Below are 18,495 nucleotides of genomic sequence, written 5' to 3'. Positions count from 1 at the left end.
AGAAAAGGTGAAATCTTTGGAGCATACAAAAAAAAAAACCTTATACAAAGCTATGCCATAGAATTAACCCATTCACTTCCTATTCACAATATCACTGTTACATCCTTTAGGCTAGGTTCAGACTACGGAATCTCCGGGCAGAAAATTTCCGCCCGGAGATTCTGAGTTCCGCGGACACTGCAGTCTCCCATAGACTGCAATGTGTTCCGCGAGGAATTCCACCTGAAGAAAGAGCACCGCCTTTCTTCAGGCGGAAATTTCTACGCGGATTTACTAAGCGGATTTTCCGCTTCACAAATTCCGAAGTGTGAATTTGTGAAGGGAAAACCATTCACTACACTAGACATTTTAGCAAGCAGAATTTCTGACGTAAATTTTACGACTGAATTTCTGTCGGAAATTCCGTAGTCTGAACCTAGCCTTAGTGTTTTAATATTTCATGTACCAAAGTCAGTGCCCTGGCAAGTCATTAAAAATGGATATCCATCTTGTGTTTCCTATCAATGCCACAAAGCAAAGAGTAGAGAGGTAAACCATGCGGGAAAAAAAATATTTATATAAAACGGATAGCAAATTAATGCTAAATGTAAACTGTACCAAATGGGAAATGTAGCCTTTCATAACCCAGTGCAAAGAAATTTCACTGTGGTTCTTAGAAAAAAAATTATAACATTTCACATACTGTGTCATACATCAACCCTAAATCATTTACAAGAGATCACTTTAGTGGGGTCCTTAGTTTCATTTTGTTATATGCAAAAAACATGTTGAGTTACTACAATGACCTCTGTAAATTCAGTTTCAGGAATATGCAGTTATTATTAAAATATGCTTTCAATGTAGAACTTCTGAAAAATCTTTAAAGGGGTACTCTGCCAAAAAGGATAGGGGATAAGATGTCTGATCATCCGGGCCGGAAGTGGCGGTGTCCGGAACACGGAAGCTTGGAGCTTTGGCCTTGTTCGTAACATTTTTTTGGCGGAGTACTCCTTTAATATTTGATCTGGATTCTTTATATTTGAAATAAAGCCTCTTTTAACAAATAGAGATAAGGAAGTAAGCGCTCCATAGAATAATATTGTTTAGACCCAAAGAGTGCGATTGACATATAAATTAACTGCTCACCCTGGGTGATTGTGTAGTCACATACACAACAATGGAAAAGGTGTATGAAGTAGGTCGTCTGCTGCCCTCCGGGACATATACGGCAATGGATATTTGGCTTCAGAAGAATCCGGCTCACGGCGCTGATCGACCAAACAGGTAGGTTGACTAAAAGAGGATTTATTGACCAGAATGCAACGCGTTGCATTCTGGTCTATAAATCATCTTTTAGTCAACCTACCTGTTTGGTCGATCAGCGCCGTGAGCCGGGTTCTTCTGAAGCCAAATATCCATTGTCTTTTAACAAATGTCAGGTTAAGACATTGCTATAAATGTCTCTCCAACCACATCTGACTATTTGCAATAAACCAGTAACATGACTATAAAGTATTGATGATAGAATAAAGTAAAGTCACTCACCATAGCAGAATGCCATCCCTCAGTGATGTGAAGAGGCTGTTGTTGGAAGGGTCCATAGGCAGAAGGTGCTTAACATCAGGGTCCTCTTTTAAAGCTTTGTTTATCCAGTTAGCAAAAGCCACTTTTTCCTCATCTAAAAGAAGCAGCAGTACAGTCATCTACTGGGAGAACAGTGACAATGTGTATCAGTGGCTCCTACTACAATAACCCAGCCTCATAGGAGCATGGCAAGGTATTACTTTCCAGTGCGCTCAATAAAGGGGACAGTAAAAGCTGTTGTGTTGTATTTGTACCTGAATAGGAATGCTGTGTTCCCTGGTTGGATATAGCAGAGGTCCCTCCTATTGCTGTTATGCCCATTCTTTTATTGATTGATTTTCGGAAGGTTCGGCACACATCTTTACTTTTCAGGTCTTGGAATAACTACAAAAAAAGAAACACTTTCAGATATGAGTATATGGTGGAGTATAATGTTTGTGGGTAAAAAATGTTGTACACTGTTGTACCCTGCATTCTCCATCTAAGGGAATGTTCACACTGAGAAATTGTCGCAGAATTCTGCGCACATAATTGCGAAATTCCATGGTGTGAACCCCTAACATTAGTGTCAATATGTCTTCCGTGGACCTGTTCACACTGCGGAATTTCAGCAGCAGAGAATTCCACCACTGAAATTCATCCGCGCAAAGAGTGAACCTTGGTGAACCAATGGTGACGGCGCAGGGCTGCGTGGTCCTACCGCCGAAAGATTTAGTCAACGTCAGCCAGATGGAATCTCTGCTTGCAGAATTCCATGAGTGAAGACTCCTCTCAAATTACCTAGTGTGAACATACCCTAACTTTGTTGGATTGTTTACTCTGCTGTAAATAACTATTTATCAAAAACAAAGAGATGGCCAGCACAACAACCAAAAACACGGTACATGCCGCAGTGGCAAAAGAACTGAACTGAAAAGGGTGCAGCAGCACTATAGGTTCAGTGCAACGTGGTTGGATGTGGTCATCAAAGCTGCCAGTGTTCTTTACAACTATGTGTGGGACTTTAACTTTGAAGTATGATCACAGTTAGCTTTTTGTCAACTACCAGGTCAACTAGGGCATTGGTTGGGCATTTAAGCATGTTGCACAGGTGATATCATGGTGGAGTCCTGAAGTTGACACACCCTGGCAAAAATGCCTGCCCCACTGATAAGCAGTGTGTTCCGCACTGATGGATCTACTATCAAGATTCTTTTGAAAACACCACAATGCCAATCAAGAGCCAACAAAATGCGTAACATTTGACAAATGGGCATGGTTAAGTGGAAAGTGGGTGTGGCTTTGGTGGAACAAGTGTATGGCTTAAATGTGCTGTTATATGCTAAAAACAATCAACATTTTTGGCTTAAAAGTTAATTTAAAAATGGTCTTAACTTAAACTTGAGAGTCTTAAGCCATGGCAGATTTCAAACAGCATGAGCCACTAGTAAAAATCTAGCACACTCATAGACTATCAAATCTAAGAGCTCTACTACATGGATTCATGGAGTGCTTATCATCTGAAGAGGCTGACATAGCCCAATGTAATAAGGCCAACCAACAGCCAATGAACAAGCTGGCTGACCAGATCTTTTGGATATGTAAAAAAATCACTGATGGTCAGCTGCACAGCAAAGAGCCACATTAATGATCCAGCAGTCATTCCTACCAGATAATAGGGTTTTTAAAAGGAGTGATGATCTGAGATTGGTGTTTGTTTACAGCACATGTCAACCCATGTATAAGTGCCCTTAGTTCACACTGTTTACGAAATAAATAGGTTATGTTTTACTTGCGGCAGGGAACAGAACAGAGCCACCTAGTGGCCATTTTTTCAATCACATTAAAAACATATAAAGGTTGAGCATTTTAACAGCAAGTAAATAGCAAAGTGTCTTATAATTACATAAGGAACAAGTTTATTTTAGTGACAGGTACTCTTTAAGTAATTAATTGTCATACAGTAATGAACATTTCAGTGGCCCCCCTCAGACTATAATCCCCAGGATCCTTTGTTTCAAGGTGGGAAATGACTTATTGCCCTCCACACATCGGTCACCCCACTCATTGCAGCACAGCACAGCACAACCTGACACACTAGCTTTGGATCTGGGTGATGGTGAATGCATGCACATGTGTCTCTGTAACGTCATCAGGGGGCTGGCTTCACACAAAACACACCAACTTGTGATGTATTGTCTCAGCCACACAGCAAGCTGGGAAAGACACTGTTTTTTTTTTGCCATGAAATAAACACATGGACTTTTTTTCACCAATTTTGTGTGCTGTGGGAAGATTCTTTTTGCTGTCTGAAGTGGAGGGCCCCTAACCCAGGCTCCAGAACCCAAATGCACCAACTACACCTATTCAAAAGGAAAAGGGATGTGCTGTTTTTCTACACTATCTATCTATCTCTCTACCAAATAAAGCGATCCACAGCACTCCAAGATAGTGTGGTCAAACGGTGAAGTTTATTTCCTCATACAACGGTGCGATGTTTCAACCAGCTTTCCTGGTCTTTATCATGCATACAAAAGTGACTAGAGTACTGGTATTTATGGGTAACAAATACAGAATCCAATTACAAACCAATTACAAGCAATAAAAAATCAAAAGTGATATAACACGTGATCCAGTGTTGTACATGTTTTACCTTATATATGTACCTTCTGTAATATTATAACTATGTATGATGATCACTGATATGCCATGAGTATGTAATGGCTTTCAGTATATTATATTTCACTATTTATATTGATATGCACATTTCAATATTATTTGTATACACGTATACACTGGATCATGTGTTATATCACTTCTGTTATTGCTTGTAATTGGTTTGTAATTGGGTTGTGTATGCGTTACCCATAAATACCAGTACTCTAGTCATTTTTGTATGCTTGATAAAGACCAGGAGAGCTGGTCGAAACATCGCACAGTTGTATGAGGAAATAAACTTCACCGTTTGAATTCACTATGTTGGAGTGCTGTGGGATGCTTTATTTGGTACCTACTGCCAGTGACCTAGGGCTGCGATTGGGCTCGCTTGCTCCCACTCTCCTTGGGTGCTGCTGTTCTTCTCTACTTGGTTCTATTTATCTCAAGCAAAGAAACTACAATTCCACAATAATGAAATAATACAGGATAGCATCATAAATATTTAAAAAAATATTTTGAGTAGACATTTACAGATCACGTACATTGTAAAACTGTTATACACTGTGTAAATATAGTAAAGCCGGTTGCAGCCAGTTTTGAACATAATATAATGTGTTGGAGTAAGAATTTCTTCATGAGTCAACCATCTTACGCTGAAGATGGTGATCCGGGAGCTAACATTTAAAAAAGATTAATGTAGAGTCATTTAAAAAGGGCCATCAAACAGTGACACAACAGAGAAAGTGCTAGTGTGTGGATATTGAACTATTGAACATTTGCCAGCAGTTGTTTCACGCTCTATTATTTACTTATCGTGTCGCCTATAAAGTGATAAAAGTTACATTGTAAAAGTCATCTCCCTGCATGTCTGAGGTACTCTAGGGTTCAGAAATTACGAACTTGACACTATTTGCTTTTATCTGCTAGGAATTTTGCTAAGGTCATATAAATACTTTACATGCACATTAACCTCTTCCTGCAAACAGTGTACTGGGACATATTATTTGCAGTGTTCTAACTGTAAGAGGATTCAGTGGTGCATCCACAGGATAGCCTGGGCACAGGGGCCCACTGATGCCTGAGCATCTTTGAGCCATGGTATATGTCCAACGGGAGCTAGACTTCCCCACTACATGCACCCCATATTAACTGTTGGGAATGTTACTATTGTTACGCCAAGCGCTCCGGGTCCCTGCTCCTCCCCGGAGCGCTCGCGGCGTTCTCCTCTCTGCAGCGCCCCGGTCAGACCCGCTGACCGGAAGCGCTGCACTGTCACTGCCGCCGGGGATGCGATCCGCGTAGCGGGACGCGCCCGCCCGCGGGTCGCATGCCAATCTACTCACCTGTCCCGTTCCTCGGCTGTCACGTCCCTGCGCGCGCGGCCCCGCTCTCTAGGGCGTGCGCGCGCCGGCTCTCTAAGATTTAAAGGGCCAGTGCACCACTAATAAGTGTCTATTAGCTTCCCTGCTCCATGTGAATAAAAACCCACTTCCCCTTCCTGTTCTTGCCGTATCTTGTTGCCTTGTGCCTAGTGAAAGCGTTTTGTGAGAGCCTTTACCAGTGTTTCCAGACCTTCTGCCGTTGCCCTTGACAACGAACCTTGCCGCCTGCCCTGACCTTCTGCTACGTCTGACCTCGCCTCTGTCTAGTCCTTTTGTACCACGCCAGTCTCAGCAGTCAGTGAGGTTGAGCCGCTACCGGGGGGACACGACCTGGATGCTACCGCCGCAGCAAGACCATCCCGCTTTGCGGCGGGCTCTGGTGAAAACCAGTAGCAACTTAGAACCGGTCCTCCGGTACGGTCCACGCCAATCCCTCTCTGACACAGAGGATCCACCACCAGTGTCCTCGCTGCATACCTATCCGGATCCTGACAACTATGTATGACCTTGAGGGGTTATCCAGGATTAGAATAACAGAGCTGCACCATATCTGTTTGCAGGCTGGGTATTGTTTTGCAGCTTACAGTGGGGATCAAAAGTTTGGGCACCCCAGGTAAAAATTTGTATTATTGTGCATAAAGAAGCCAAGGAAAGATGGAAAAATCTCCAAAAGGCATCAAATTACATAGTAGACATTCTTATAATATGTCAACAAAAGTTAGATTTTATTTCCATCCTTTACACTTTCAAAATAACGGAAAACAAAAAAATGGCGTCTGCAAAAGTTTGTGGGCACCCTGTAGAGGTAATATCTTGTACTGCCCCCTTTGGCAAGTATCACAGCTTGTAAATGCTTTTTGTAGCCAGCCAAGAGTCTTTCAATTCTTGTTTGAGGTATCTTTGCCCATTCTTCCTTACAAAAGTCTTCCAGTTCTTTGAGATTTCTGGGCTGTCTGTCACGCACTGCTTTTTTAAGGTCTATCCATAGATTTTCAATTATGTTGAGGTCAGGAGATTGTGAATGCCATGGCAAAACCTTCAGTTTACACCTCTTGATGTAATCCCCGTGGATTTCGAGGTGTGTTTAGGATTATTATCCATTTGTAGAAGCCATCTTCTCTTTAACTTCGGCTTTTTCACAGATGGCATCACGTAAGCATCCAAAATATGCTGAAATTGTATTGAATCCATTTTTCCTTCTACTCGTGAGATGTTCCATGTGCCACTGGCTGCAATACAACCCCAAAGCATGATTCATCCACCCCCATGCTTAACAGTTGGACATTATTTTCATTAAATTATTTTCCCCTTCTTCTCCAAACGTACCTTTGCTCATTCAGGCCAAAAAGTTCAATTTTAACTTCACCGGTCCACAGAACTTGTTTCCAAAATGCATCAGGCTTGTCTATATGTTCAATTGCAAAGTTAAAATGCTGATTTTTTGTGGTGAGGACGTAGAAGAGGTTTTCTTCTGATGACTCTTCCATGAAGACCATATTTGTACAAGTATCTCTTTATAGTGGAATAGTGTACCACAACTCCAGTGTTTGCCAGATCTTTCTGGAGGGATTGTGCAGTCAAACGTGGGTTTTGAATTGCTTTTCTCATAATCCTGCGAGCTGTTCTGTCTGATATTTTTCTTGGTCTTCCAGATCTTGCTTTAACTTCCACTGTTCCTGATGACTGCCATTTCTTATTTACATTCCAAACAGAGGATATTGACATCTGCAAACGTTTTGCTATCTTCTTATAGCCTTCTCCAGCTTTGTGAGTGTCAACTATTTATAGTTTCAGATTTCTAGACAACTGCTTAGAAGAACCCATGGTGCTTATTGTTGGGGCAAGGTCAGATGAGTCTGGGCATTTAAAACCTTTGAGATTGACATCACCTGATCTTCCCAGATGATGATTGAGAACAATCCATGACACTGGTCTCACCAGGTCTCAGTTTTGCAAAGGGGGCAGCGCATGCTATAAATTCTATAGGGTGCCCAAACTTTTGCAGACGCCATTTTTTTGTTTTCTGTTATTTTGAAAGTGTAAATGATGGAAATAAAATCTAACTTTTGTTGACATATTATAAAAATGTCTAATCTGTAATTTGATGCCTTTTGGAGATTTTTCCATCTTTCCTTGGCTTCTTTATGCACATTATTACAAATTTTTACCTGGGGTGCCCAAATTTTTGATCCCCATTGTTGTGTTCTGTGTGTAATTAGCAGACACTTTCTCATTCACTTGCTTTTAAAATTATCAACATAAATATGTTTAAAATGTAATAGAAAAAATGGCCACTAGATGGCTCTGTTTTGTTCTCTGCCACAATTAATACAGTGAGTTCGGTCTTCTCCCGGCTGGCAGGAGACCAAACTCAGGAAATGTTTCTCTGCTCTGAGCTTGATTGACAGCTGCACAAAGCCTCACTGAAATCTTCACAGAGCCTCACTGAAAGCTGCAAAGAGCCTCACTGAAACATGCACAGAGTCTCACTGAAAGCTGCAAAGAGCCTCACAGAAACATGCACAAAGCCTCACTGACAGATGCACAGAGCTTGAGGTCTTCTATTCATCCCAGCACTGCAACCATTTGAGGGTGGAAGTGGTCCCCCAGCACGCTCACTTTCTCGTGCTGGGAGATTGTGAGATTGAGATGTGAGCAAGAAGAAAGGTAAGATACACAGCTTTTTAACCACTTAGGGACCCAGGGCATACATGTACGCCCTGATGCAGTCGTACCCAGGACCCAGGGTGTACCTGTACGCCCGTGGGAGATTCGGTCTCCACCGGACGGGGATCGGACCGGGATGACTGCTGATCTCTATCAGCAGGCATCCCGTGCAAATGCCCAGGGGGTCCTGAGACCTCCCCATGTCGGCGATCTCCACATATCACCGGTCAATTCAGAACGGCGATTTGCGGCGATTCTGGGTCAATCGGGTCTCTGGTGACCCGGAAGAAATGGATGAATGGGACTGTCCCAGACAGCCCCATTCACCCATACCCATCAGGAGTGAGGGTGCCACCTCACAATCACGTGATTGATCGGTCAGAACAACCAACCAATCACTGCCCTGCTGGGCGGTGATCGGAGCAGCAATTGGGGCGGCGATCGGGGCCAGCGGGGGTCTCCTACCTCTCCCTGGTCCGGTGGGGTCCCCTCAGAAGTGGCGGCGGTCCCGGCGGCAGGAGCAGTGGCAGCATCGGTGGCGGCCCTGGCTGCAGGATACAGCAGTAGGGGAGGCCTGTTCACCTCCTACTGTTGCTTAGCAACAACTCTCAGCATGCACAGCCAAAAGGCATGCTGGGAGTTGTAGTTTTGCAATGGCTGGAGTTCCAACTACAACTCCCAACATGCCCTTTGGTAGTCTGTGCATGCTGGGGGTTGTAGTTATGCAACAGCTGGAGGCACATTTTTCATTTTTTTCTATGAAAAAGTGTGCATCCAGCTGTTGCATAACTACAACTCTCAGCATGCCCTTCGACTATCAATACATGATGAGTGTTGCAGTTTTGCAACAGCTGAAGACACATTGTTTGTGAAACAGAGTTTGTGTCCTAACCCAGTGTTTCGCAACCAGTGTGCCTCCAGCTTTTGCAAAACTACAACTCCTATTATGCACTGAGAGACTGTACATGCTGTGAATTCTAGTTTTGCAACAGCTGGAGGCACACTGGTTGCGAAACACTGAGTTAAATAACAAACTCTGTGTTGCGCAACCAATGTCCCTCCAGCTGTTGCATAACTACAACTCCCAGCATGTATGGTCTGTCAGTGCATGCTGGGAGTTCTAGTTTTGCCACAGCTGGAGGTTTGCCCCAACCCCCATGTCAATGTATAGAGTACATTCACACGGGCGGGTTTACAGTGAGTTTTCTGCGGCAAGATTGAGATGCAGCAAATTTTCCGCCGCAGCTCAAACTCCCAGCGAGAAATACTGCATATACATATACCCTTACACATCCCCCCTCCCAATGAAAATGAAAAAAAAGTCTTGTATGGCACTGTTTCCAAAACGGAGCTTCCAGCTGTTGAAAAACAACAATTCCCAGTATTACCGGACAGCCACTGACTGTCAAGGCATTCTGGGAGTTTTGCAACAGCTGGAGCCACCCTGTTTGGGAAACACTGCTGTAGGGTATTTTGGTGGCGGATGCAAATCCCCAAAATAGGCCTCAAATGAGCATGGCACATCGCTTTGGAGCCCTGTCGTATTTCAAGGAAACAGTTTAGGGCCACATATGGGGGATTTCCGTACTCTGGAGAAATTGCGTTACAACTTTTGGGGGGCTTTTTCTCCTTTAACCCCTTATGAAAAGGTAAAGTTGGGGTCTACACGAGCATGTTAGTGTAAATCTCTTATTTTTTACACTAACATGCTGGTGTTGCCCCATACTTTAAATTTTCACAAGCGGTAAAAGGAAAAAAAGACCCAAATTTTGTTATGCAAATTCTCCTGAGTACGGAAATACCCCATATGTGGGTGTAAAGTGATCTGCGGGCACACAACATGGCTCAGAAGTGAGAGCGCACCATGTACATTTGAGGTCTAAATTGGTGATTTGCACAGGAGTGGCTGATTTTACAGCGGTTCTGACATAAACACAAAACAATAAATACCCACATGTGACCCCATTTTGGAAAATACACCCCTCATGAAACGTAACAAGGGGTATAGTGAGCCTTAACACCCCACAGGTGTTTGATGAATTTTCGTTAAAGTTGCATGTGAAAATGAAAAAAAAAAATTTCACTAAAATGCTGGTGTTACCCTACATTTTTCATTTTCATAAGGGAGAATAGGAAAAAAGCCCCCCAAAATTTGTAAAAAAAAAAGTAAGAACATATGTGGATGTAAAGTGCTCTGCCATCGAACTACAATGCTCAAAAGAGAAGGAGCGCCATTGGGCTTTTGGAGAATGTGTCAGAAATTGGCCATGTGTGTTTACAAAGCCCCCATAGTGCCAGAACAGTGGACCCCCCCCCCACATATGACCCCATTTTGGAAACTACACCCCTCACAGAATTTACTAAGGGGTGCAGTGAGCATTTACACCCAACAGGTGTCTGACAGATTTTTGGAACAGTGGTCCGTGAAAATGAAAAAAAAAATGTTTCATTTGCACAGCCCACTGTTCCAAAGATCTGTCAAACGCCAGTGGGTTGTAACTGCTCACTGCACCCCTTATTAAATTCTGTGAGGGGTGTAGTTTCCAAAATGGGGTCACATATGGGGGGGTTCCACTGTTCTGGCACCATGGGGGCTTTGTAAATGCACATTGCCCCCGACTTCCATTCCAACCAAATTCTCTCTCCAAAAGCTCAATGGCGCTCCTTCTCTTCTGAGCATTTTAGTTCGCCCGCAGAGCACTTTACATCCACATATGGGGTATTTCCAAACTCAGAAGAAATGGGGTTACAAATTTTGGGAGGCTTTTTCTCCTATTACCCCTTGTGAAAATGAAAAATTTGCGGTAACACCAGCATTTTAGTGAAAAAAATTAAATGTTTCATTTTCATGTCCAACTTTAGCTGAAATTTGTCAAACACCTGTGGGGTGTTAAGGCTCACTGTACCACTTGTTACATTCCTTGAGGGGTGTAGTTTCCAAAATAGTATGCCATGTGGGGGGGGGTTGTTGTTCTGGCACCATAGTGGCTTCCTAAAGGCGACATGCCCCCCCAAAAACCATTTCAGCAAAATTTGCTTTCCAAAAGCCAAATTTGACTCCTTCTCTTCTGAGCATTGTAGTGCGCCTGTAGGGCACTTAACATCCACACAATGGGGTATTTCCATACTCAGAAGAGATAGGGTTACAAATTCTGGGAGGCTTTTTCTCCTATTACCCCTTGCAAAAATGTTAAATTTTGGGGGAAACCATTTTATTGAAAAATAAAATTATTTACACATCCGATTTTGACGAAATGTCATCAAACACCTGTGGGGTGTTAAGGCTCAATGTACCCCTTGTTACATTCCTTGAGGGGTGTAGTTTCCAAAATAGTATGCCATGTTGGGTTTTATTTTGCTGTTCTGGCACCATAGAGGGTTCCTAAATGTGACATGCCCCCCCAAAAACCATTTCAGAAAAACTCACTCTCCAAAATACCGTTGTCGCTCCTTCCCTTCTGAGCCCTCTACTGCGCCCGCCGAACACTTTACATACACACATGAGGTATTTCCTTACTCGAGAGAAATTGCGTTACAAATTTTGCTGCACTTTTTCTCATTTTACCCCTTGTAAAATTTCAAAAACTGGGTCTACAAGAACATGCCAGTGTAAAAATGAAGATTTTGCATTTTTTCCTTCACTTTGCTGCTATTCCTGTGAAACACCTAAAGGGTTAACACACTTTCTGAATGTCATTTTGAATACTTTGAGGGGTGCAGTTTTTATAATGGGGTCATTGATGGGGTATTTCTAATATGAAGGCCCTTCAAATCCACTTCAAAACTCAACTGGTCTCTGTAAAATTCCAAGTTTGAAAATTTTGTGAAAAATTGGAAAATTGCTGCTGAACTTTGAAGCCCTCTGATGTCTTCCAAAAGTAAAAACATGTCAACTTTATGATGAAAATATAAAGTAGACATATTGTATATGTGAATCAATATATAATTTATTTGTTATGTCTATTTTCTTTATAAGCAGAGAATTTCAAAGAAAACAATGCTAAATTTTCTAATTTTTATCCAAGAAATTATGCAAGTATCGACAAAAATTTACCACTAACATAAAGTAGAATATGTCACGAGAAAACAAAATCTCAAAAACAGATTGAACAGTAAAAGCATCCCAGAGTTATTAATACTTAAATTGACAGTGGTCAGATGTGCAAAAAAAAATGCCCGGGTCCTTAAGGTGAAAATAAGCAGGGTCTTTAAGGGGTTAAAGCTCTGAAATTTTTTTTAAGGGTGGGAGGAGTGTTAGGAGTTGTTAGGGAAAATAGTTTAGATAGTTTGAGATAGTTTTAGATAGTTTAGATAAGTTTATTTAGTGACAGGTACTTTTTGAATTAATTAATAAAAGTAAATCTATCTGACTATACTTTATTTCCCAAACTCTTATTGTCCCATACAATAAGGTCCTGCTCCAAGTCCTAGTCTTGATGGCGGGTTGGAAAGAAGAGCTATGGAAACTGAAAGAAGAAGGAACCAGAACTGGAGCGGAATCAGTGTGGGCTAGGTATGTAAGTTCAATTCTTTTTCTATTTTACCAGGGCCCAACGCTATATTAGGTTTTTTCTACAAAGCTGAAATATCCCTTTAAGATTTTTTATATTTTTTCTTCCAGATCATAAAAACCATTACAATCAGTGGGAAACATTACTGCTTCTCGTAAAAATAAATGTTGCATAGACTAAGAAAATAGTAACAATCGGGTGCATTATTTTTTCTTTAGATTACTTACCAACACAAACTCTTCAAAATCAATTTTTCCGTCTTTATTACAGTCAGCTGCTTTAAATATCTTCTCTACAATTTCTCGCACCCGGTAGCCAGGCAGTGGCAGGTTGGCTTCTTTGAACAAATCTTGAAGTTCATAGTCATTGACATATCCACTGTTGTCAGCATCTGCAGTAAGAAAATTCAGTGGTGATGGCAGTAAATAGAAAAGTTCTTAATAGAAATGCACAAAATATCAATCGTTAAATAGGCGTTAGCATGAAAAAAATTTTTTAATATGTCGTTCAGACATATCAAATGTTTTAATTGGTCGGGGTCTGAGTGTTTGGACAGACCCTGCCTAATCACAAACTTGAAAAAGTGTGTGCTTAGCGTGTTCTCTTCTGGCTGTGTCACCTGACCTGGACAGACTCATATTTTAAGTATATTGGGCCATCCAGGTCTCTTAGACACAGATCATGGAGAGACACCACCCACTTCTCTTCCTGCTTGTTCTCATAATCACATGGTAGCATGGATTTTTTTCCTTTGATTTACTGTAGTTAGAAGCTCTGCTATTGTAGCAGAGGGAGCAGTCACCGCTGCCTCGCCACACCCGGAAGAGCGGCACCTGCGCTCTGCTACAATAACAAAGCACTCATGTGAACGCAGGCTCTCATGTCATTAGGATGCAAGAGTGAAGAAAATTGAATATTCATATGAAGGGCGAGCATAGTGCAGCATAGAGAGGAGTCAGGGTAGCTCGGCAAGCCGGCTCCCCGCCTCCATTGTGGACAAAAGGGCTGTAAAAATGCAGCCACTTCTCAACCACAGGACCAATTTCTGTAAGTAAGACATTGTTTCACTCCTGTTCATCTGAACTTTTACCCAGTGTATTGAGTTAAGTGTGGGTGAACAGCGGGTGATCAGTTCCTCTTTAAGAAGCCAGAAAAAAAAATTTGCAGATCAAAATTAAAAAACAAAATGGAATAGCACAGTTTACACCAGTGTGATTTCAGTGATAACAAATTTGGATGATTTCTGCTTTGTTTTACTCTTAAAAAAAAAAGAAATTAAAAATTGCATCCCTAGAACTTTTTTTTTTTTTTTTTTCACCTACGTCTCACCAAACAGATTAATATATGCCAATATATAGAGTCAATATGCTGTTAAAAGGTTTTTCTTACCTGGAACATTTATCAAATAACCCTAGAGATGTCAGGTCCTATTATGAGGACTCAGGTCTCATGTCCCCAATTTTGTCTAATAAGGCTGTGGGAGACTAATGAATTGGACAATTGTGCATGTACGTGAATTGAGCTGAAAGGGGTGATTGTGATCTATATATTTTTAATCAATATAACTGTGTTGATCACTTTTTTATTATAATAATTTTTTTGCAATTTTTTGCATTTACATTTTGGATCGTACAGGATAAAGAATTTAATAATTTAATAGTTTGGACAATTCTACAAATATGGTGTTTTTTGTATATTTTTTTATTTGGAAAATGGAAAAAAAATTATTGCTTTTTTTTTTTTTGTATTGAATTTTCTAGGCATGTGACCTATGCAGACAGGGCTGATCCTAGGGTCATGGATGCCTGAGTGCAGGATTATTTTTGGTGCCACCTAGGTAGGTATGGCTATGTCATTAACTCCTCTCCTTTACCAATGTCTTTTCCATACACACCTAATTATATAGTAAGGCCTCCTTATCTATAACAGCAAAAATAAAGAAAAATTGCAACTCAGCTCACCACTAGCAAAGGTAATAGTTGTATGTTGGACCGGTGGTGAAAGTATGGAGGGGAGCACTGAACTTGATGTGAGCCGTATACCGTGACTGCAAACTTGAAAAGACCATAGAATAGATTCCCGCTCTCCCAGACTCAAAGCGTGGGATAAAACTTTACATTTAATGGATATGCATTATAACGGCAAAATCAACATAACGTAAACAAAAGAAGCTAAAAAAACGTTGACACATTTAAAGCTAAAAACATAGCCCTTAATGAATCATTAAAGGGGTACTCCACTGGAAAAAAAAATTTAAATCAACTGGTTCCAGAAAATTTAACAGATTTGTAAATTACCGTACTTCTATTAAAAAATCTTAATCCTTCCAGTACTTGTCAGCTGCTGTATGATCCAAAGGAAGTTCTTTTCTTTTTGAATTTCCTTTCTGCCTGACCACAGTGCACTCTGTTGACAGCTCTGTCCAGAGTAGGAGCAAATCCCCAGAGAAACCTATCCTGCTCTGGACAGTTCCTAAAATGGACCGAGGTGTCAGCAGAGAGCACTGTGGTCAGGAAGAAAGAAATTGATAACAGCAGCTGATAAGTACTGGAGGATAAGGATTTTTTTAATAGAAGTCATTTACAAATCTGTTTAACTTTCTGGCACCAGTTGATTTTAAAAAAAATGTTTCCAGTGGAGTACCGCTTTAAGGGCTATGTTTTTAGCTTGAAACGGGTCGACGTTTTGTTTTTTTCTTTTGTTTACATTATGTTGATTTTGTCCTTTTAATGCATATCAATTAAATGTAAAGTTTTATCCAACACTTTGAATCTGAGAGAGCTGGAATCTATTCTATGGTCTCTCCTGATCTATAAGTCATACCCTTTTTGTATGCTACATGTGACCCGCACCCCTGAATTGCTGCCAGCATTGCAAGATACATTTTAAACTTAAAGGAATAGTGCTCTTAAATTATGGAGGGACACTGGGCAAGTATTTTATGGAGCTCCCCACCTCCCCTTAGCAGTGTTGCCTATGTGATGTCACATCAGCTGCTACTAGAATTAGCAAGCCTAAAATATATAAAGTGTTAATAATGTGATTAAAAATGTGTCCGTTGAGGTGATACAGTGGGATCCAAGGCTCCGGAGCTGTGTAGTGAAACAGCAGCAGGCAGGAGAGCTGGGGACAGGTCCTCTGGTAAAATGGCCAGTATGCAAGTAAGGAGATCTCCCTCCCTGCTTTCTTTTCCCCACCTCTCCTGCTTGCTCCTGAACTCCAGACCCCATCTATCAGTTTTCAGAATTTTTCTTTATTATAAATAGTGCAATGGGAAAATCACCCAAAAAATCTTAAAATGTGTTTAATTTTCTGATTATTGATCTTTAAAGGGGTACTCTGCTGCTCAGTGTTTGGAACAAACTGTTTTGAATGCTGGAGCTGGCGCCGGGAGCTCGTGATGTCATAGCCCTGCCCCCTCATGACGTCACGTCCCGCCCCCTCAATGCAAGTCTATGGGAGGGGGAGTGGTGGCTGTATAAGGGGGCAGGGCTGTGACATCACAAGCTCCCAGCGATGGCTCCAGTGTTCGGAACAGTTTGTTCCAAACTCTGAGCAGCGGTGCACCCCTTTAACTGAGAATTTAAAAAAGAAACCACAATTTAACCCCTTAAGGACTAAGGGTTTTTCCGTTTTTGCCCTTTAGTTTTTTCCTCCTTACCTTTTAAAAATCATAACCCTTTCAATTTTCCACCTAAAAATCCATATTATGGCTTATTTTTTGCGTCGCCAATTCTACTTTGCAGTGACATTAGTCATTTTACCCAAAAATGCACGGCGAAACGGGAAAAAAAATCATTGTGCGACAAAATCGAAGAAAAAATGCCATTTTGTAACTTTTGGGGGCTTCTGTTTCTACACAGTGCATATTTCGGTAAAAATTACACCTTATTATTCTGTAGGTCCATACGGTTAAAATGATAACCTACTTATATAGGTTTGATTTTGTCGCACTTCTGGAAAAAATCATAACTACATGCAGGAAAATTTATACGTTTAAAAATGTCATCTTCTGACCCCTATAACTTTTTTATTTTTCCACGTACAGGGCGGTATGAGGACTCATTTTTGCGCCGTGATCTGAAGTTTTTATCGGTATGATTTTTGTTTTGATCGGACTTTATGAGCACTTTTTATTCATTTTTTAATGGTATAAAAAGTGACCAAAAATGCGCTTTTTTTGACTTTGGAATTTTTTTGCGCGTACGCCATTGACCGTACGGTTTAATTAATTATATACTTTTATAGTTCAGACATTTACGCACGTGGCGATACCACATGTTTATTTTTATTTTTTTTTACACTGTTTTATTTTTTTTATGGGAAAAGGGGGGTGATTCAAACTTTTATTAGGGAAGGGGTTAAATGACCTTTATTAACACTTTTTTTTTACATTTTTTTTGAAGTGTTATAGGTCCCATAGGGACCTATAACACTGCACACACTGATCTTTTACACAGATCACAGGCGTGTATTAACACGCCTGTGATCAGTGTTATCGGCGCTTGACTGCTCCTGCCTGGATCTCAGGCACGGAGCAGTCATTCGCCAATCGGACACCGAGGAGGCAGGTAAGGGCCCTCCCGGTGTCCTGTCAGCTGTTTGGGGCGCCGCGATTTCACCGCGGCGGTCCCGAACAGCCGTGATCGGCGATGTGTGGTATTAGCCGCGGGTCCCGGCCGTTGCTGAGCGCCGGGACCGACGCGATATGATGCGGGATCGCGGCGTGATCCCGCTTCATATCGCGGGAGCTGGTGCAGGACGTAAATATACGTCCTACGTCGTTAATGGGTTAAATATTGTGATTTTTTTTTTCCAAAACGGTGACACTTTTCACCCCTTTCAGCTCAATTCATGTACATGCACAATTGTCCAATCCATTAGTCTCCCATAGCCTTAGACAAAATTGGGGACATGAGACCTGAGTCCTCCCAATAGGACCTGACATCCCTAGGGTTATGTGGTAAATGTTCCAGGTAAGAAAAACCTTTTAACAACATATTGGCCCAGATTTATCAAACTGTGTGAGAGAATAAATAGAGATATTTTCCCACAGCAACCAATCACAGCTCAGCTAACTAGCTCTGGTAAAGTGAAAGCTGAGCTGTGATTGGTCGCTGTGGGAAAATCTCTCTATTTATTCTCTCACACAGTTCTCTCCCCCATTGACTCTATATATTGGCATATATTAATCTGTTTGGTGAGAATCCAACTGCTGGAACTTGTGAACCCAAGAACAAAGGTACCTTGTCCTTGTTCCCAAGCTGTGTCTGTACAGGTGCTCATATTATACTCATATTATAGTTGCTGGGAAATCCAGAAATGGTTATCCAGAATTAGAAAAAAAGATTCTTGTTTTGATTCCAGAATCAGTGCCATTGTTGTGACATTTGTGTCTGATATGCTCAGCATCAAGTGAATGGTACAAAGGTGCAGTACCAGACTCAACCCATGAACAAAATTGGTGCTGTTTCTGGTACAAAAAAAACTCAAACCCTTTTTTTGTAAGCATGGGCAACTTTTAATAGGCAGTAACAGTTAAAGTTCACTTTTCAGATGAACAGATATACAGTATAGTCCTGTGGAATGACGTATACTGTTAGCTGGCATTTTTTTTGCCCCACTCTAAATCTGGTATATTTTACAACTCAGTTTGGCCATTATACATTTTTTAAGACACTTATCAAAAGTGTCTAGTAAAACATAATAAGTGACTAAAACACATATGGCCAGAT

The 18,495-nt window shown here is 41.3% G+C and overlaps 1 protein-coding gene across 4 annotated transcripts in view; it reads right to left on the bottom strand.

Annotated features, from left to right (window-relative positions):
• PLS1 (plastin 1) overlaps positions 1–18,495 on the bottom strand; it is a 130,706-nt gene that overhangs the window by 58,568 nt on the left and 53,643 nt on the right. For all 4 annotated transcript variants that reach the window (XM_056564806.1, XM_056564803.1, XM_056564805.1 and 1 more), the window contains 3 exons: positions 12,988–13,151; positions 1,818–1,947; positions 1,525–1,657 (listed from right to left, as the gene is read on the bottom strand). In XM_056564806.1, the coding sequence (XP_056420781.1) occupies positions 1,525–1,657; positions 1,818–1,947; positions 12,988–13,151 (427 nt within the window). The remainder of the gene's footprint in view (positions 1–1,524; positions 1,658–1,817; positions 1,948–12,987; positions 13,152–18,495) is intronic.

This window comes from Hyla sarda, chromosome 3 (assembly GCF_029499605.1).
Source record: "Hyla sarda isolate aHylSar1 chromosome 3, aHylSar1.hap1, whole genome shotgun sequence".
NCBI classification, from domain to species: Eukaryota; Metazoa; Chordata; class Amphibia; order Anura; family Hylidae; genus Hyla; species Hyla sarda.
Note: the sequence above shows the minus strand (reverse complement) of the source record. Positions and strands in the feature narration are given on the sequence as shown.